General features: G+C 39.9%; 1 protein-coding gene and 1 pseudogene across 2 annotated transcripts; both read right to left on the bottom strand.

Moving 5' to 3' along the window:
* Positions 1-7465: 7465 nt before the first annotated feature.
* Positions 7466-11226, bottom strand: LOC143568865 (CDP-diacylglycerol--glycerol-3-phosphate 3-phosphatidyltransferase 2-like). The gene is made up of 7 exons (XM_077054908.1): positions 10880-11226; positions 9702-9799; positions 9562-9612; positions 9355-9468; positions 8070-8126; positions 7883-7968; positions 7466-7610 (listed from the first exon to the last, which is right to left on the bottom strand). Exons 1-7 carry the CDS (start codon positions 11154-11156, stop codon positions 7487-7489), a joined length of 807 nt encoding a protein of 268 aa, XP_076911023.1. The 5' UTR covers positions 11157-11226; the 3' UTR covers positions 7466-7486.
* Positions 11227-12429: 1203 nt separating this feature from the next.
* LOC143568884 (two-component response regulator-like APRR3) lies at positions 12430-18935 on the bottom strand (annotated as a pseudogene). The gene is made up of 9 exons (XR_013141641.1): positions 18889-18935; positions 17342-17807; positions 16484-16645; positions 16240-16373; positions 15853-16023; positions 15536-15659; positions 14412-14851; positions 13799-14054; positions 12430-12896 (listed from the first exon to the last, which is right to left on the bottom strand). The product of XR_013141641.1 is annotated as a two-component response regulator-like APRR3 (transcript).
* Between the last annotated feature and the right edge of the window lie 1171 nt (positions 18936-20106).

Below are 20106 nucleotides of genomic sequence, written 5' to 3'. Positions count from 1 at the left end.
CCCAATAATAAAATACCTTGAAGCAGGAACGTTACCAGAGTCGAAGTCACAGGCAAGAAAACTACGCTGTAAAGCACTGAATTATCAGCTGGTCAATGACATCCTTTACAGACGTAACTTTCTTGGCCCATTGTTAAGATGCGTGGACAACCAAGATGCCGACTACCTCCTAAGGGAGGTTCACGAAGGCATCTGTGGAGTACACGCAGGCCCCCGCGCTGTGGTAGCCAAGCTAAACAACGCGGGATACTTCTGGCCGGGGATGCATATGGACGCGTTGGCATACATCAGAAAATGCAGATCTTGCCAGCTTTACGCACCCAACACGCATCGCCCGAAAAATGAACTTGTTCCTGTCACTTCCTCGTGGCAATTTCAGAAGTGGGCCATTGACGTGACAGGCCCATTTCCTACAGCAGCTGGGAATGTTCAGTTCCTAGTGGTAGCCATTGACTACTTCACCAAATGGATAGAAGCGAAACCTTTAGCCCAAACAACCGCAAAGCATATCAAAAAATTTATTTGGGAATTTATTATTTGTCGTTTTGGACTTCTACAGAATTTGGTAAGCGATAATGGCACCAACTTTGCTGACAAGAAGCTACAGCAGTGGCTGAAAGAACTTCAAATCACCCACACCTTTACCTCAGTGGCACACCCGCAAGGTAACGGTGAGGTGGAAAGAGCAAATAAGAGCATCGTCGAAGGCATAAAGAGAAGACTCTTGGAACATAGATCCGGTTGGGTGGACGAGCTTCCACACGTCCTTTGGGCAAACAGAACGCTGAAGAAGACCAGTACGGGAGAAACCCCGTTCAGTCTCACTTATGGCACTGAAGCCATGATCCCAGTCGAAATCGGTTTACCCTCACCAAGGGTCTTAATCCAACCAGAAGACAATGATGCGGAAAGACGGTTAGACCTTATGCTAACCGAAGAGCGCAGAGACTTAGCCGCCGTGCGTGAAGAAAACTACAAACGACAAATGCAAAAATACTACAACACGCGGGTAAAACTCTGCAATTTCAATAAAGGAGACTACATACTGCGTAACAACGAGGCTTCGAACCAACAACGCCCAGGAAAGTTGGCCCCGATTTGGGAAGGGCCATACGTTATCAAAGAAGTTCTGGGAAAGGGCGCATACCGGCTCGAAAGGCTCGATGGCACTCCCATCCCTAGAACATGGAATGGAGCTCAATTACGCAAATGTTATATGTAGATCAATTCCAACTTGTAAAGAAAAGGCCTAGAGCCACTTCTAATGGAAATGATTCTCCTTTCATGATGTATTGATAGCTTGTAACCTATGAACTTTCCTTACGGGAAGAAGTAGTTGCGTGTGGAAGGCGGCAATACCCGCATAAACACAACGCCAAAATGTTAAAAAGTTCTAAGGAAAACCTACACGCAGGTCAGATGTAGGTAAAGTTTAGCCATCCTTGTAAGTGCAAGTGACGGTCTTACCCGCACAATCACAAACAAGGAAGCCAAACTTAACTTACCATCTACCACGTTAAAAGGTTAACTTATGAACACTTAAAAAAGGATAAGAAAAACCTACACGCAGGTCAGATATAGGTCTAAAGTTAAAGCTATCCTACTAAGTGCAAGTGACGGTTGCACCCGCACAATCACGAAAGAGGAAGCGAAAACTTTAGTCCATTATCAACCACGTTCAAAGGTTTAACTTAATGCCTTAGAAATTTCGAAAAGGAAAACCTACACGCAGGTCAGATAGAGGGTAAAGATTAGCCATCCTACCAAGTGCAAGTGACGGTTTTACCCGCACAATCACGAAGGAGGAGGCAAAACTTTAACCCATCATCAACCACGTTCAAAGGTCCTTATTCTAAACACTTGGAAAATTGCTAATTCAAACTAAGTATGCAAGTCATAAGTTTATAAAGCAAGGAACCCAAGGAAGGAAATAACAATCTTATACGCAAAAAGATTAATATTTCACAATCTATTACAAGAATGGCTGGGTAACTACCCGCCTAAAAGAAATCTATACAAAGCCAAGTCTATCCTAGCAGTGGGAAAAGATCTTCAGGATCAGGCTTCAGGGCCACCTCCGCTTGGACCAGCACCGTCAGAGCGCGGCTGCCCAAGGAAAGCCTTAAGGATGTTTAGCCCATCATCAGCAGCAGCAGCTTCATTCACCTTTTCCACCACTGGATGCGGGAAGGAAGCGTACTGGTTCACAGCTTGGTCATAAGCAGCTTCAGTATTAACATTGAATAAAGGGAAGTTGGAGGGCGGAAAGCCTCTCTCAGCAAACCCTAGACCAAGCAGGAAGCCAGTCTTCTCCCCATCCTCATGAGAAGCGTTGAGGGCTGCGCTCATCGCATCGTCATAAGAGGTCTCTGAAAGGACCCGACGCACAACCTACAAAAGAATACAAGTTAGAACATTTTCTAATTACGAGCGGAAAGCGTAAAGAAAAAGATAAAGATACCTGAGGCAACGCTTCTCGAAGCAGCCATTGGAGGGTAGCTTGACTTTCTTTGTAAGCACGTTCGGCTCCGCTTTTATCAAGGTTGGCAAGTTGAACTTCCTTGGCGGCAGCCTCTTCGACGCTTTTGAGTTTCCTTTCAGTGCGGTCAAGCACCCCCCTCTGGTCAAGGATCTCCTGCAGCTTCTTGGCATCTTCCATTGCCAAGGCGTCATGAGCATGCTGAAGAGCCTTTAATTTGCATTTAAGCTGCTCATTCTCTTCGCGAAGCGGCTCAGCAACAGCTTCAGCCTTGGCAGCCCTCTCAGTTGAGTTTCGCGCAGTCTCCTTAGCCAGCCGAAGCTGTTCATTCACAGCTTGGGCAGCCTTGGAGCGGGCCTCGAGTCGCGCCTGGACCTCAACCTCGAGGGCCTTGAATGCCTTCTCCTTCTCGGCTGCGGCAGCGGCCAACTGCCGGTTCTCCTCCCGAAGAGCCCGCGCTTCAGATACATCTTTGGCGCGAGCTGCTTTTAACTTGTCGTTTTCACGACAAAGCAGCTCGACGCGGGGCTGCGTCCGGGCCTGGAGAACCCGAAGCTCATTGGTTAGCCTACCCTCTTGGTAGCTAGCCATGGCTTCCCCCAACGCACCATGAGGAGCAGCGTGGCGAGCCCAGTCCACGCACTCCACAGGGGTACGAAGGGTTGTTCCTCGGCGTATGTTCCATCTTGGAACATACACTTCATTGGAATCCGACACTGCAAAAGAAACAAAGGCAGTTAGGAAAAGATGATAAAAATATACAAAGGAAAAAGAACCCTACGTACCTGTAGGGTCAATAACAGGCCGATAGCCGCCAAACCCATCACCTGAACCTAAAGGAAATCCATCCAACAGGTCAGGTAGACGGGAAGGTGGCATAGATCGGCGGGAAGCCCGGCGCGTACCTGATGGTCCGGCCATCGGTGCCGGTGGCGCAGGTATAGTGGCAGCCGCTGTGGTAGCCATTGTTGGCGCCACCTCCTCAGCAACAGTAACCGCCGGCTCCGTGAAAGATGCTGTAAAAATTGCACTCACGGCCGGCGGAGACAACTTCTCAGCTGGAACAGCCTCAGGAAGGCTGGAACCAGCGGAAGCAGGCACAGACGCCTGGGTCGACGCCTCGGGAAGGCTGACCGAGCCTTCCCTCATTGGCGGGGGAATACTTGCTCCAACTCCACCCTGGAATGCGTCAACATCCACACCTGCACAAGCAAAAGTGTTAGAAAAATTTATTTGAAACAACAAATCTAGACAAGAATTATGGGGGCACTTACGGGGTTTCTTGAGCTTGAACGTACGGACGAGCGGGGGCGAACCCGATGGAGCCGGCCTCTTGACACCGGTAACCGTCGTCGTCGCTGCCTCCCCGGAGGTAACAGCTACAGCCTCCGGAGCGGTGGTCTCCTCACCACCGGGCTCCCCCGCCACCTCTGCACTATCTGACTCCGAGTCAGATAGGACTACCGGGTCGGCCGTAGAGGCCACCTTCTCCTTGCCTTTCCCGACGGCAGCCTTTTTCTTCCGCACCAGTGGAGGACCTTCTGCGGATTCCTCAGAAGAAGAAATGTCAACTCCAGCAGCAGGCACAGCATTGAGAGGTTCAGGGTAGAAGATAGGCTTACCTGGCCGTCGGTGGCTCAGGATCTCTTGGCCTGGCGGGTAAACCTCCACGAACCGACCCGCGGTCTGCTCTAAGATGGGCAACTCGTTCTCGTCCAGAGCACGAGTACCCATCCGCGCGGGACCATCTTCCTCCCGCGGGTTCAGGAGCGACTGAAGATCGTTCCCCTCTGAAATCAACAAGAAAGTTAGAAAAAATCGAAGTCAGCAAAATGAAACAAGACGTACCATAAGGGACAGAGTTCGAACCATATTCAAGGACGATCGGAACCTTATCCGCATTCGCCGCCTTCCACACCCGGCTCATCCCCAGCATCACCATCGCCGACTCCGGAAAACGGAAAACCGGGGACTGGACCCGGGATATCTTCGAGAACCATTCCGCCTCCTCGTAGTTGAGGGCGGGAAGGTTCGGAAGCGCCTGGCCATTCTTGAACTTCATGGCGATGGGGATGGCGCGAGCGGATATGAAGAAGAACTCTCTTCTCCACGAGCGAAGACTCCGCTCGGTGGTACAAATCTTTAAACCCTTGATACGGGTTGTAAGAGTGTACCACCCCTGGATGCACCTCCAAGTGTAGAAGGTCATCAGACGGTCAACGAGGGGCTCAAGGCCCAGTATCCGGCACACCCACTCAAAGTGCCGGACCTTGGCAATGGCCATGGGGTGCACCTCTGTCAGGTGCACACCGTGCCTCTCCAGAACACGGTACACAAACTTTGTCAACGGAAACCTAAGGTTTCCGTAGACAAAGAATGCAGCATAAACCCCGATCTTGCCACTAGGGGCATCGTACACAGTATGGTGGGGTTCAGGAAACTCAGGCTCGAGAGACTCGAGCATGAACTTCCTGACAATATACTGGTACAGATCGACAGGAAGAGAGCACTGGCATTCGCCAGCAGTCTTCTGGTCATCAGCATCATGAGAAGGCATGGTGGAAGAAAGATGAAAAGAGATTTCAGGGTAATGCTTTACTGAACAGAAAAATTCGCCGGAAATTACTTGAGAAGAAGATATGAAAGTGAAAAGTGTGAATTGCAAATAACCCTCTCCCCCTTTATATACTAATCGCAATTAATGCGGTGAATTTAATACGGAAGAGAGAGAAGTCAAAGGTGCAATGAAACTATGACACGTGGCAAAGGCAAGCTGGCAACAGCTGTCAAAAGGACGTGTGCCAGAGATTTCGCGGCTACGCGCCCGGAATCCCGTGCCCACGCGCCTGAAAAAGCAACTGGAATGACCACATAATGTCATGTCGCCATAACTTCTGACACGTCCTGACACAGTCAGAAGAAACCGTCGCACGACGTTTGAGGTATTGGGTTGTTATCCATCCACCAACTCTTCAAATTTCAAAATTTAAAAAATTTTTTTTGAAGACTAAGGTTCGAAAAAGTAAGCGGGAAAATACCCCTTACCTTGGCAAACAAGTAACCATAAGCCGGGTGTGGGTACAGTGTAAAGGCAAAACCCTTCACATACCTAACACCCGCAGGGAATTGAAGCCAAAATATTTGGCAACCAAGTAACCATAAGACGGGTGCGGGTACAGTGTAAAGGCAAAACCCTCCACATACCTAGCACCCGCAGGGAATGGACGCCAGGAATACCTTGGAAGTAAAGTAACCATAAGACGGATGCAGGTACAGTGTAAAGGCAAAACCCTTCACATACCTAGCACCCGCTGAGAATTGAAACCAGGAAGGATCTTCTGGGCAATGCTTGTGAAAACGGAAATAATATCCCCGCATAGCGGGAACATCGAGTACTACGTTGTTTGAGGCTCCAAGATGGAATTGGTGGTTTAAACATAATTGATCACTATGTTCAAAAAACTACCAGAACCACAGGGAGAATCCGCACAACTAAGACTCAATGCTCCTGACTTGCGAGGAGGTTACAGACCTACCCGCATCATACCCAAAGACCAAGCAGGAAACTCGGGAATTTCTGCAAGTGACAAGGACTTCCGCGGGAAGAACCCCCATGGAAAACCTTACAAAAACCCCTTTTCAAAACCCTTTGCTTAAGTCCAAAAGTTCACCTCACTTTATTAGACATTCGTGAAAAGAACATTGGACTGGGGGGACTTGAAGAGGTAGGTCCCAGCAGGGCTCAGTTGGTCCCGCATGACTCACCTTGAACAGGGATGTCTGCGCAAAGACCATCTACTCCCGCAGGACCCACCATGCTCAGAGAAGCCTACGCGCAGTATGCAAGCTGCATACGCAGGGAAAAGCCTCCCAATGGTAAAGTAACCCGCCTGTTCCCGCAGTTGCGGATACAAGCCATCAGGGAAGGCTACCCGCACAGCATAGCTACACGCATAAGGCTTAACACTTAAATATTCAGTGTCACCTGAAAGAATGAGCAGAGGCGGGAGGGGGAAAACTCCCGCCAAAATGGGCCAGTCTGTATGATGGAGGATCTTTTGCGTGATACCTGACGAGGTAAAGACAAAAGATCTGACCAAGAATGCGACAGCTCACTGACAGCAGCGTGGCAGACAGCACGCCACAGCACTGTGACCAATAGCCGCCGCCTGCCCACCAACTCCTGCCAGACCACGTGCCTAGCCTGCAGTTGGTAGAAGACGAAGAGTGCACGGCACGCCTGCTCTGTGTCAGCCGCTACCTATCCACCACTCACAGGTAGGGCACGTGCATAGGTTACAGTTGGTAGCGTGTTGGGCCGGCTAAACCCCTTGGAAACCCACCTTCGGCTATAAAAGACAGCAAATGGTATTATCATTTCATCATCTACTATCTCGTATAACTTACTTGATAATTGCTCTAATAGTATTCATATACTTTTATATCTAAAGAGCAATATAGACTGATTCTCACGCCGGAGGGTGGTCACAAGGAGGAACCCCCCCCCCCCTTCTCAGTGACGAGCTTACGGTGTCTGTTTTGCAGGTTCCTTGAAGTACAACTTACTCTGCTGGACCTAACCTTCGTGGGAAACATTACTTAGCCCCCAGATCACCCATAATCTGCCCGGGGTCCGGTTAGTGTTTCTTCAATGTCATAGGAATCATATATGTTCATTTGAAAACAGAGTTCATTCGTTTGTTATTGTCTTTCATAAACCTTCACAAACTTTCCTTTGAAACTAAAGTCTAGAACTGAAGAATCCGGTTCTATACATGTATCAAAGGGTCGGTGAACCTCACGTCCCAGACAACAAATTATCATTCATTCAGTCCATGTAATGTTTTCCTCAGTACAACAAACAAACACGAGGACGACAGATCTATAGTTGAACTACCAAAGGAAATCTATAGCATATATAGTATCAACAAATTTAAAAACAAAAAAATGGCAGTTTCATGTCTCAAAAAATAGCTGTCATTTTTAAAAAAAAATAGAAAAAAATTGTTACACCAGAAGTAGCACTTTGGATATCTTCTTCATATACACAAGCAATGACCATACGGCTAGCCCGGCTGACACATACAGTAAACCAACACCCGATGCTCCCAGTATACCTACCTTTGTAAAACTGCATATTTGTTCACGGTTAATAACATTTCATTTCACTTGTAAGCACTTTTTGTCAGATTTTACAATTTTCTTATAATGATAATACATTGAATTTTTGAATGAATAATTTATAAGGAAATCGTGGCCTGTTTCATGGCCTGTTCTCGTTTTAGCTACTTAGTATTTGACCGATATAGATACAAAAACACCCGTTTAAAAGTAAAATCGTCTTTTGAGTTGTAAAGTCAAACTACGATGATCAGAAAGTCAAAACTATGATTGCATACAAACCTCGGATCTCTAATAGCGAGAAGGATGGTTAAGGAAGTCATTTGTGTTGCTGTTTTCCACTTTCCCAAACTATTTACAGCAACAGCCTGAAAATAATAGCAATAATGTAAATAACAATAATTTATAAAGATAATAGTAGTAAATGTAAAACTAAAATAAAATTTAAGAGATGTGTAGAGCAGCATACCCCTGAAAGTTTACTACCCTGTGAAGCAGCCCATTCTCTAACTGCAGACATTGTTATCTGGAAAAGGATGTAAACTGTTCATCAGATACTTGCACATTTATAACAATTTTACTGTAACTTTGGTCCACATATAAAGGAGCATTTTAGACATTTGATCAATAGCCACACATGTTTATAAACTACGTGTCAAGTCGAACATTGCATACCTTTAACCCTAAGATCAAGAAAGCAACAACAAAACTATGATTAGTTACTAGTCTAAAGAATGTATAAAATATGAAAAAAATAACAGCGAGGGAAGCATGCTTGAATGAACTATGTAGCCTGAGTCGCTTAAAAAATGCGGGACAACATACCCTCAAAAAAGCACCATAAAATTGAATTTCATAAATGAATATAAAATTCATGAACAAATGGAATGAGACATTAACCAAGCAAGTAATGAAAACAGAATAAAACACCAAATTCAAAAACATCTAGGTGTAAAACTTCAGACATTACTGAGTGCTATATTGTTGATAATGAAAAACTGCTGGTAAAAGCGTAAGACCTGCTACAGGTCAACATAACACAAAATGGCCAAAAAAAGAAAAACCAATGAAGAAGCAACGAGTGAATGCAACAAGTTGTTTGGACAAAATTGAGTTTTATATAGAAGCATACATGATGGAAATGATTTGTTTATGCTAATGATAAGTATTGTTATTAAAAACATAACTTTTGGCACCAATATACAAATAAGAGCCTAACCCAGAATTCATTTTTGTAATGCTAAACTCCCATCAATCAATTCAAAGAGAACGAAAGAAGAACCATGAAAACATCAATGTATCATATTACAATTACTAAGAAAAGAAAAGGAATCACATTGTGTTTGGAAGCTTTGAGCTAAAAGCACACTTTCTAGCTAACATCATTAATGCTTACAAAGTAAGACAATTGTGTATATATATTCCAAGTTAGCTGTCTATAATTAGCTAGTGATCTGACTGCAAGCTGGTTTACAAGCTTCCGAAAACAAAAGTGAATGATATTATTAAAAAGATGACCAAATTATACACCTAGAAATGTCTTCCAATTAAAAGTTTACACTGTACCAAAGTCCATAACTGCATCAACAATGTGTTAATCACGATAATTTTACCAGTGATTTTTATGTACGTCTTATTTCACCTTAATAGTCTTATATTGCATCATTAAATTCATTAACTGATGATGAAGGCTTTTTTAAAGAAAACAAACCAAAACGATTCATTTAAGCTAAAAAGAATGATATGTTAATTACCTCTCTGCCAATCATTGCAATTGATGGTACAGTCAATAACCACGGCCATTGTCCAAGCATGGCAGCTTCAGGAGGTTTTGTACATAACAACACCAAGGTAGTAGCAACCATAAGCTGCATCAAATAAGCATGATTAATTAAACAAAGATAAAACAATAGTTATAAAAATACAATATATTGTTAAAAGGTATATATAATTATATATACCTTATCAGCCACAGGATCTAAAAAAGCACCAAAGGCAGTCCCTAGGTTCATCTAAAATGCATCAAAGGAGAAAAATAAATTTAGAAACTAAATTTGACGCCTTTAAAAATGTTCAAACTTCATAATATATAATTGCATACTTTTCGTGCAAGATAGCCATCAAGCCAATCTGTAATTACTGCAGCAATGAAGATGCATGTGGTAACAGCTGTCCCCAGCCGACTATTCATATAAAAAGCTAACAAAAATTAAAAAAAAAAGGTCTGTTAGTATCCACTATAAATCTATAACAGAAGTAATAAACAATAATCTCGGGTTCCTTCTTGTTATTCCACTCACAACAAAACCACATGTGTGATGTAAATACCCCATGTCGATTTCAATTATAATAACAGAGCAGGCAAACAGTTGATAGAAAGTCACAACATGCATCAATTTGAATACCAGGTTTTAGAGGTAAGACATTCATACCACTTATAAGAATACCGCAGCTTAAACTGTTTACTGTCTTTCCTACAATAATATGATGTAGTGTTCCATGTATGCGTAGAAAATAGGGTGCACACTGCACAAAATGTCTCCAGTTGCATAAACTAGGGTAATAAGTTTCATACACATTGTGAAATATATGCAGCATAATCTATAGGAGGCATTCCCGGTAGTCACTCCATCTCTATAATTACATTAAAAATCACTACATTTTTTCTCTCATTTTCAATTAAATGATAATTTTTTTATACTTTTATCATCACATTTTCTCTCTCATTCACTCACAACCACTTTCAAAATAACAAAAATTATAGAATATCAACAGTGTCTTACCAAATTTACTGATAAACAGCAGCTTATTCTCTCTCCTCTACTCACAATCACAACCACTCAATAATATATAGATGAATTATTCGTATTAGAGTCATTAGACTGAATATAACCTAATTATTCGTATCAGACTGAATGTACAAACATAAATAAAAAATATATATTAAAAAATTATAGAGTATCAACGGTGTCTTACCAAATTTACTAATAACCAGTAACTTATTCTCTTTCCTCCACTCACAATCACAACCACTCTATAACATATAACCGAATTATTCGTATCAGACTGAATGTACAAACATAAATCAATCATTCGAACCTACAAAACCTAAATCAAACATAACAATCACACACAGTTCAGCCTCAATTCCTCTTAATCTATAACATTTCCGCATACATTGCTTCTATCTATATTCTATATGCATATCTATCAAACAAAATTCAGAATACGTCCAGAACAATAATCAACATTAACACATAGAGATGAATAATGACGTACTAGTAACAATAATAGGTATGGCGAAAACGCGTCCGATTGTTAACATCGTCGGCAACGTCAGCAACTTATTCGCCGGAGGAGGTTTCAGCTCCGTCGTAACGCCGTCATTATCCGTCGTCAATTTCTCGTCTCCGTTAACGGATCCCATAGCCACTGCTTTGTTTTTGTGGCCACGAAACCCTAGTCCGTTATTACTGTTATTATTATTATTGTTATTGTTATCGTGCGCTGAGGCCGTACAGGTTATTGTTGTTGTCTTCCGCCAGCTCGAGCACATTGCTGCCGGCGGCGTCCTAGATCTCCCGCCGAGCCGAGCCGAGCCGAGCAACCAGTACCGGCGCCGTTGGTGGAGGTGAACGAATAAAAATATAATAATAATAATAATATAAGATATGATGAATTGATGACGATGATGATGGTTGGTTAGTTTGAGGAGGTTGAAAGGCATGGATTGGTGGGACGGTTATATAGGATGTATGTGCACCCATCGTTCATGTTAGCTAGCCTACACGGCTTACGTTACCATTTTTGTTGCTAAAATAGTACTCGTAGTAAACTGTAAAAAATATCTCTTCTGCCAAGTACCATTGTTATATATATAATTTTTCATTTAATACATATTTTTTTTACTTTTAGTAAAATAAAGACAAAATGAAGCTTTTCTGATCACATGGTGTTAAATTGGTGTACAAAAAAGATATTATCCATTTTAAAAAATGGTACATAAATATGTTTCATTATGAACTCCACTGTTAACTCGATTGTCGTGTCTTAAGACGGGTTGGGGCTGTCAGGTTTACCGGGCACGTCCAAACCAAACTCGGATGCCAGCGTGGCCCGGTTAAGACAACATAGTCTGGCCTGAGTGGGGTGGCGGGGCTTCTCTCGTAAGAGTTGTGATATCCCTTAACTGAGAAAGTCACCGTTTGGGAAAAAAAACTCCACTGTCAAATAAAGTGACTTTAGTAAATTATTAATTAGTCAATTAATGCATCATTAATTTCTAATGGACTCATAAATGTGTCCAGTTTGAGGATTAACCCTTTTCAAATGCTCTAATTTTATAGTTAAAAATAAAAGCGTGTTTTATTAGGCTATGTGTAGTGAAGAGGCTACAAAATTGAACGTTTTGCGTCATGTGACGCCCAGTCAGCAAAAGGTGAGTTTTTGTTTTAGGAGTGTAGTGATGTTGTAGCCTATATATGTATATATATATATAGCACTCACATATGAATATAATAATAAAAGTAAAGGAAGAGACGGCGAGAACCCCCCCCCCCTAAAATCGCCCGGGCGGGCGGTGTTGTAGCCCGTCGTCGCCCAAACAATTCGACCACTACGGATGGCCTTATAAACAATGTCATAAAAGTAACAAAATTACCCATGTATAGAAACCTGATAAAAAGAGCACACGATGCTATATGAAATAACTAGGGTCATGCTAAACGTACCGTCTTCACTTCTCTATATCTCGTTCATCCATGCAACCCCGGCACCAGTGGGTTAAGCTTTAAGAATGTATATTTGATCAAATATAAATGGATGGGTCATAAGTCAGCTCTTGCTAAACGGGTCAACCTGGAACCTCATTGATTTAAATAATTCAAACAGCAAAAGTTTAAAAACTTGTAATAAGATGATCAAGGCAAATTGCTCATATAAAAGATAAACTTGGACAAATGTTCAAGAACATCAAAGCAACAAACTGCGTACAAACAAGAACTGCCAAAACATTATTTATAAAAAAAAAACCTTAATGCTAGAAACACGGGACTACGTTTTAAATCGAGTTCCGTTGAAAATCATCTTTCTAAAATCATTTGTTGCAGTCCTGTGTATCCTGAGATGTACCCTTCAAGTTCTTTGTTTAATTATTTAACATCAGAAACAAAGTCAAAGTTAAAAGTCAAAGGCAACGTCACGAATCCGCATCCTCATTGTTGACCGCTTGTCTAACAAATTGCCCACGAACGCGCGGTCTTTGTTGCGCTAGCTTCTTCTTGCTCTGGTACCTCACCTTCAAAACCAAAGAAACTAGATTTTAGTGTTTGCATAAATAGATTATGCTTTTGAAATGTTGGGGATGACTAGCAACCACACATCCAAATTTTTCAATTTGAGGAAATTTAATAGAAGAGATTGTTCTTTGACAAATTTAAAGAGTAAATCGGTAAGAAAATTAACTCAACATTGTCACATCCGGTACCTATTGATTATTTAGAGGTCAAATAATGAGTTTTGAACAACGTTTTCAGATCGGACCCTACATAACCAGTGCTGTTGAGTCTATTTGATCCGCCTATATTTAAACCATTCCGAATGGTTCACTTGGCGAATCACACTGAGTAGTTAGACTGAATTTGAAATTTTATATTATTTTCTTTTCTTGTCCTTCCAAAATCTCCTTCACTGCTTTACCTACCCACTCACTAATTCACGCTCCACAATTTGTTTATTACAGGCTTCTTATTTTGTAAACATTGTTAATCATACAAAAAGATAAACGTGTTCCACATTTTGTTTCAAATTAGTTATGTATATATACTTTTGATTATTAAACTATTTATGATGCAATCCAGTTATTGAAACTGGTTTGACCATACGACCGGTCTGGTTAAGAAAACATTCGTTTTAAATTATAACAAAGAGAAAATGATTATCTAAAGGCAAAGCAACTACTTAACTAATTTATAGGCCACAAGTATGTATCTAACTTTACAACACAGAAAAATCTTTTGATTTTCAAAAGGTTTGATGCTATATGTCATCCAGCCTGTTTTTCCCATGATTTGGTATAAAAGAGTTGAATGTGTACTTTGGTGGCCTATAAAGTAGTTTCAATAGCTCGGTGGCCTTCATGAAAAATGCCCGTTTTATAATCCTGGACTATGATTTTGAAAGAAAATGAATATTGAATACCTTTTTCTCAAAGCATCTTTCTTTTCTCTTCTGTCGAAACTTATTAAGCGCAGCCTCTCGCCGAGCCAAACGTTCTTGATCCACACCACTCCCGCTTCCACTCCCGTCCCCACCGTTTACCAACACCATTCTCATTCTCAACCTTACCTCCATTTTCAACATTACTCTTATTATTATTATTATTACTTCCTGACCCACTACCATAATTACCACCAAAACGGTAGACTAATTTTAATATATGTAACCTCCTAAACAGCTTTATTAATACATATATGTATTATTTTTGTAGTAATATAGTTCTAGTAATGTAATTCTTCTCTTACTAAAAATAAACTGAAAGCTGTAGCCTGTAGGCCAGCAATTGGCTGACCCAAATCGTTTTGATCCATTTTGACCTGAATCTTTTTGCCCCATTAACTGACCCGAATCACTTTGACCCATTTTGACCCAAATGTTTTTGACCCATTGATTGATCCGAATCATTTTGACCCATTTTGACCCAAATTGTTTTGACCCATTTTAACCTGAATCTTTTTGAATCATATTGACTCGAATAGTTTTGACCCAAATCTTTTAGCCCAATTTGACTTGAATCGTTGACCTATCTACTGACCCGAATATTTTGACCGACCCGCCCAACACATGTACCCATAACATACCTTGAGAAGTCTGAAAGACCGGAATGCCTCAAGATATTTCGTCCTTGGGTACTAACATCAGCATCATCCACATCTCTGGTCCTCTTCAAACTGAGCTCAAGAGCGGGTGACTCCTTAGAATAATATACAGATTTATCTTCAATATTAATGTTTTTAAGCAAGTGCTTTGATTTTGGGGTTTCCTTGTGAGCATTACTTGTCTTGGTGGCACCAACCGGTTCAATCCTCGGTGCACCATTTTCACAACCGAGTTGCATACCGATATCTAACTTATCACCCGCTTTCTTCATGTTTGACTCACAATTGCCATTCTTATTCTTATCTGTGTCTTCATCCTCAAAACTTGAACTTTTAGGGACTCCAATCTTCAAGTCTTTTCCCATTTCAATAATTTCTACAAGAAAATATTAACACAATTATAGAGGTGGTAAACTGGTAATATGTTTAATCTCTAGAAAGGCCAACCTCATATATATTTTTCTAAAACAGATTAGATTTTTTTTTATTGTGTTTTTTTCTCCTACTATCCTTTTGAGGCCTAAACTCTAGTTTTTAATCATAAAACTATATTGGTATTCTGGAGGTGACAAATTTCATCAATTTACTTATGAATACTCTGATATAGGTTACGTTTACCGACTAACAAGTCAAAATCTGTAAAAGTCATAAACGTTTAGCTAATAGGCTAATTTGAATTTTCCGAAACTCGGATATTTACTGGCTCCGACCCAGACCCAAACCTGTTTTGACATTGCTCAATTCGCTCATTGTGCCACCTCTACACTATTATGCATTTAACTTGAGTAACAACTTTATAGGTTCCAGTTGTAGATAAAAGTGTAAACAATTTATCAAATACTTATACCAAAATCGGCCATAAAAATATAATTGTGCCATAATGCTTATATATTATTGAACACTGTCATGTTTTGGAAAAATAGTTTAGTTAGCTAATGGGGATGGGTATACTTTTAAATAAACTAATGTTACTTTTATATTGAGAAACCAACAAACGACCTACAAATTGTTTGCCCTTCTGGTAATTAACGCTAAAATTAAAGAAAGACTAATGTATTACCTAGTTTAGATGTTTCAGGCCTTGCAACGTGAGCAGAAGTGATATCATGAGAATATGATACTTGGTCCCACAAAATATTTGCTTGAGAGCTATCAACTTCTACAACCCTCTTTGGCCAAGAACTCTTAATAACACAAATAAAACAGTTAATTAACTGAACGCATAACTACTTGAATCTCCTATTTAAGGTTTAGCTAGAAAGAGAATGGGTCAAATGGGTTAAACGTTGCCTGTTCTATGCATGTAACCTTTTAAAGACTTATATTATTATTGTAACAGTAAAGTTTTGATAATCATAAAAGACACTGAAAAATTACCTGAGTTTCACTTCCATTATCGCTCCCGCCCTTAGCATTCAATTCTATGCTGACTCCATCATCTTCACCGCTGTTGTCACTGTCATCATCAGACTCTTCAATGCTTCTTGATTTGGTAGATTTATGATCCTGTATACCACTCTCACTCCCACTCCCACTACCGCTAGACTGCTGAAAATATGAGAAATTAAAGCAAAACAAAAGGAACATTTTTTAGATTATTAGTGAAAGTTTTTTCTCAAATTTGACATGGACAGATAAGCATTTGGAGATCACTCCAGCATATAAAAAAGTCTAACATATGAAATCAGACACACCTGAAGCTGAAGTCCAAAAACGGGTCTGTTTATTATGATACATAAAACCATAGAAACTAAATTAACTCACACTGTGACATTTCCTCCAGACATGCTGCCAGAGATTTCTAAGCTCATTCTTTCTAATAGGTTTGACTAAAAAGTCAACTGCACCACTGGATAAACAATTAAAGACTATACCCATTGAGTCATCGGATGACATCACTGCATGTTAAACTCATTAAACACAACACTCAAAGATATGAGAACCTTGTAAAGACTAAAAGTTCTTGAAGAAACTGTAAGGAATTCAAGAACGGGAAAGATACACTCACTTATCACTGGGATATTCTTGCGAGTAACATGGTTCTTTATCTTGGATAAAAGACCAATACCGGATAAATAGGGCATCACTAACTCGGTTAAAACAAGATCAATTTGCTTGTTTAGATCAATCAACAGTTTCCATGCTTCTACACCGTTTGCTACTGCTGTAACTGAAAATTTTATATGTTAATAAAGTTAGCATCTAGTAAGAATTGTTAGTTTCACCTCATAAGCATGAGTTATGAAGATAAAATGATTGCATAATGAGTCAAATAGAGGTTGTTAATTATATAGACCTTCTTTGGCTGTTAAAGGATGATATTAATATTAGTTTTTGAATATTATGAGACATGATCTGAGGTCTTAATGCAAGTCATTAGGACAGTTTGATCATTTATATCGACATCTGAATATGAGCATTTGTCCATTTGCCACTCAAAATGTCAAAGAAATGAAAGACTTGCATAAGTTTTGAAAGATAAAATGATTGCATAATAAGTCAAATAGAGGTGGTTGACTATAAAGACCTCTTTTGACTGTTTGATATGATACCGGTTTTAAATACTAAAAGGCATGATATGAGGTCTTAACACAAATCATTAGGACTGTTTGATAGCTTATATTGACATTGAATATGGCTAATTGTCTATTTTGCCCCTCGAGATGTTAAACTAAAGAAAAATTTGAACAAACTACATATGATGATATGATGCATGTGATGAGTTTATTTTTTAACTGACACTGTGACTCTGTGACTGTGAGTAAATCATGATTTGCATCCACAATATAAAAGGTTTTTCCATTTAGTGTGCATATTTATTATATTGTAGCAAAAGCATTTATTAGCAAGGTAAATTGTTATAAACCTTCATAGCTGCAATTACGAAGCAGAGCACTAACAACATGACGAGTCGAATCATCATTTTCAACTAGAAGAACCTTGAGAGACCTAACAGGCAGAAAGCTCTCCCACTGAACCGCAGATCCTTGAGGTTGCTGATGTTGTCCATGTAAAGCACCATTGGGCTGGCCCAACTCTGCGGGCCTAACACTATTCACATCCTCATTAGTTCTTGACTCGTCTTCTACATAGATTCCTTGCCCATCATCAAACTGGGCTTCATTTCTCACTTCCTTCAAGTCAACCCGGTCATGGTGGTTAACTTCTGCCAACCCTTTAGATGCCTGAACATGTGTTTTCATCCCAACACTCCTCATAAACAATATTTAAATAGATTTTGGGAAATCAAAACAAGTTCTCTCGGTTGAAATGTGAAGCATAATGTTTTTCTCCAAATCATAAAGCTTTTTTGAGAAATACTTCAAAGAATCCTACATAAACAACATGAGAGAGTTAGAGGACATCCAAAAACACTTGCCAATAACGACTAATCCGCAATAAATAATTAACATATCAAATAAACATATAGATTTATTTTATCATCAAACAATAAATCCAACAACTTCCTCGAAACAAAACAAAAACTCAGATGACATGAAGGTCATTTAATGATAAACGTTAACAAATTGCCAAGATCAACCAATCAAAGCCCAAAGCAAGTGGATGCGTATATCATCATCAAACATTCAAACGGCATATAAATACCAGATTTTCTAATATTCGCAGTCAGTGGCGAAGCTTGGACGAAAACACCGGGGTGGTCGGACTCAATACGTATAAAAACTTTCATAAACCTGGGACACCAAGCTCAAAAGTTTCAAACGAAAATGGGTAAATTTACACTGCACATAAGAACTTTCAGACAAAACCACATGAATTTACACTCCTTAGCAAAAAAAAAAAAAAAACGGGGTGGCCGGAGCCACCTCGGGCCACAATACAAGCTTCCCCCTTGAATATTCACAGTTTCACACACATCTCAATTTACTGAAAACCTTTATTTTACAAACTTAGTTAAAAAAATTGGTTTGGATCAAATACAAATTAAATTAATGTGCAAACTATGAGAATATTGTACAACATAGTGTAATTATAGTGTAGTATAATTACAGCATAGTGTAATTACACTACATAATTACACTACTTGCAAATATAATTACATATTCTCACAATTAACACGTTAATTTAATTTGTACGTTAAACTTTCCAAATAAAAAACCTGTGAATATAACTTTAAAAACTTTCATGAAACTCGTAATAACCAATTAAAACAATATTTCTTCCAAAACAAGCCCTAATATTCATCTGAGACTCAACAAAATCCATCACAAACCTAAAAAAATCAACCAGTTTATAAGCAGTAACACAAATTAAACACTTGTCAGCTCATCAAACGTCCACAACACTTCAATTAGACTCCATTAGTCAACAATAATCACATTAGCGTGGATTTCGGAATCTCAAAGCTCAAATCCACAAAACTCAAGTCACCTCACAGCAGCAAATCATGACCGTTAATTAATCCGATTGAATTCATCGATGAAATGAAACAATCTGAATATGAAGTAAAAGGAGTTTCGTATAATAACCGTATCTATTGCCGATCGTAGAGAGAGCAAGATATTATTATTCGTTTTGCTGACGTGGATATATCAAAGGCGGGAAGGGGCTACACGTCGGACGACACGTGGACTGACACGTGTGAGATCTATATACGGGCTGAGAGTTAGTTTCGGGCGGATTGCGGATCCTGATGGATTGTAGGATCGTTTTAGATCCGATTTGGGTGGACACGTGGCGCCTTGTGAGATCAGTTAAAGGTCTTTTGCTTTATTAATTTGTGGACCTGAAAATTGTGAGATGTTATTTACGAAAATGCCCTTGGCTGTAACGGATGTGTTGACAATTGACATGTCAGCATGAAAATATCTAGGCTTGGACCGGTGAAGTTAACAACAAACGGTTCAAGCCCGGTTTGTGTTAATAGTGTGGTTTTTCAAAGTAAATGAGGAGCATGTATGTGCTAATCGAAGTTAATCATACCCGAATAAAAGCGATGGTTATGGTTAAGTGAATAAGAATAACCGGTCATTCAACTATGATAATGAACTTATGGTTAATGTGTTTTGTGAACTGAAATCGAACTGAACCTTGTATGTTTGTGTATTTTCAAAATTTGTATCTCCATTTTCAGCTTCGAACGTTTAAATTTATGTTGTAAATGTTTATAACAAAGCTTGAAACGCCATAACCAAGCTTGGAACCATCATTTCTTAGCTTTGAAATTTTATAATTGAATTTAAAACACGATAACAGAGTCATTTTCAACTGAAACAAAGAAATACTAATTAGATTGGATGATTAACTGTAGTTAACCAAAACCAAGTTATAACCGACCTTTGGTTAACCCGCCATTCAGCTATGAATGTTAGAACAAACCCTACCATTCATCTGAGTATCACTATTCAAACAACAGTTTCATGTCAAATAATCTCGTGAAAATTTTCACGACGAACTCATTTACGGCCACGTAATGGGAGGGTGGCACGACGTTTGTTTGGTCGTGGTTCTCCCCAAAACAACTCAAGTTAAATCATTGCTCACCAGTCAATCTTGAACTTTATATATAAAGTTCAAAATGCATCAAACTCAAGCTATATTAAGTTAAACGAACTTAACTCGAGCATAATCATGTACAAACTCGACTTAAATCGTTTACATTATCGTAAT

This window comes from Bidens hawaiensis, unplaced genomic scaffold (genome assembly GCF_021521415.1).
Source record: "Bidens hawaiensis isolate Kalapana, Puna unplaced genomic scaffold, B.hawaiensis_p1.1 tig00024239_1, whole genome shotgun sequence".
Taxonomy (NCBI): domain Eukaryota; kingdom Viridiplantae; phylum Streptophyta; class Magnoliopsida; order Asterales; family Asteraceae; genus Bidens; species Bidens hawaiensis.
This window is presented reverse-complemented; position numbering and strand designations above follow the sequence as displayed.

Bases quoted from the DNA above. Each gene is read 5' to 3' on its own strand.
- LOC143568865 (XM_077054908.1), bottom strand. From the start codon at position 11,156: ATGTGCTCGAGCTGGCGGAAGACAACAACAATAACCTGTACGGCCTCA. The intron at 9,800-10,879 runs GTACGTCATTAT...AATTTTTGTTAG, and splicing joins CATACCTATTATTGTTACTA to CTTTTTATATGAATAGTCGG. The intron at 7,611-7,882 runs GTTTGTATGCAA...ACAAATATGCAG, and splicing joins CTCGCTATTAGAGATCCGAG to TTTTACAAAGGTAGGTATAC.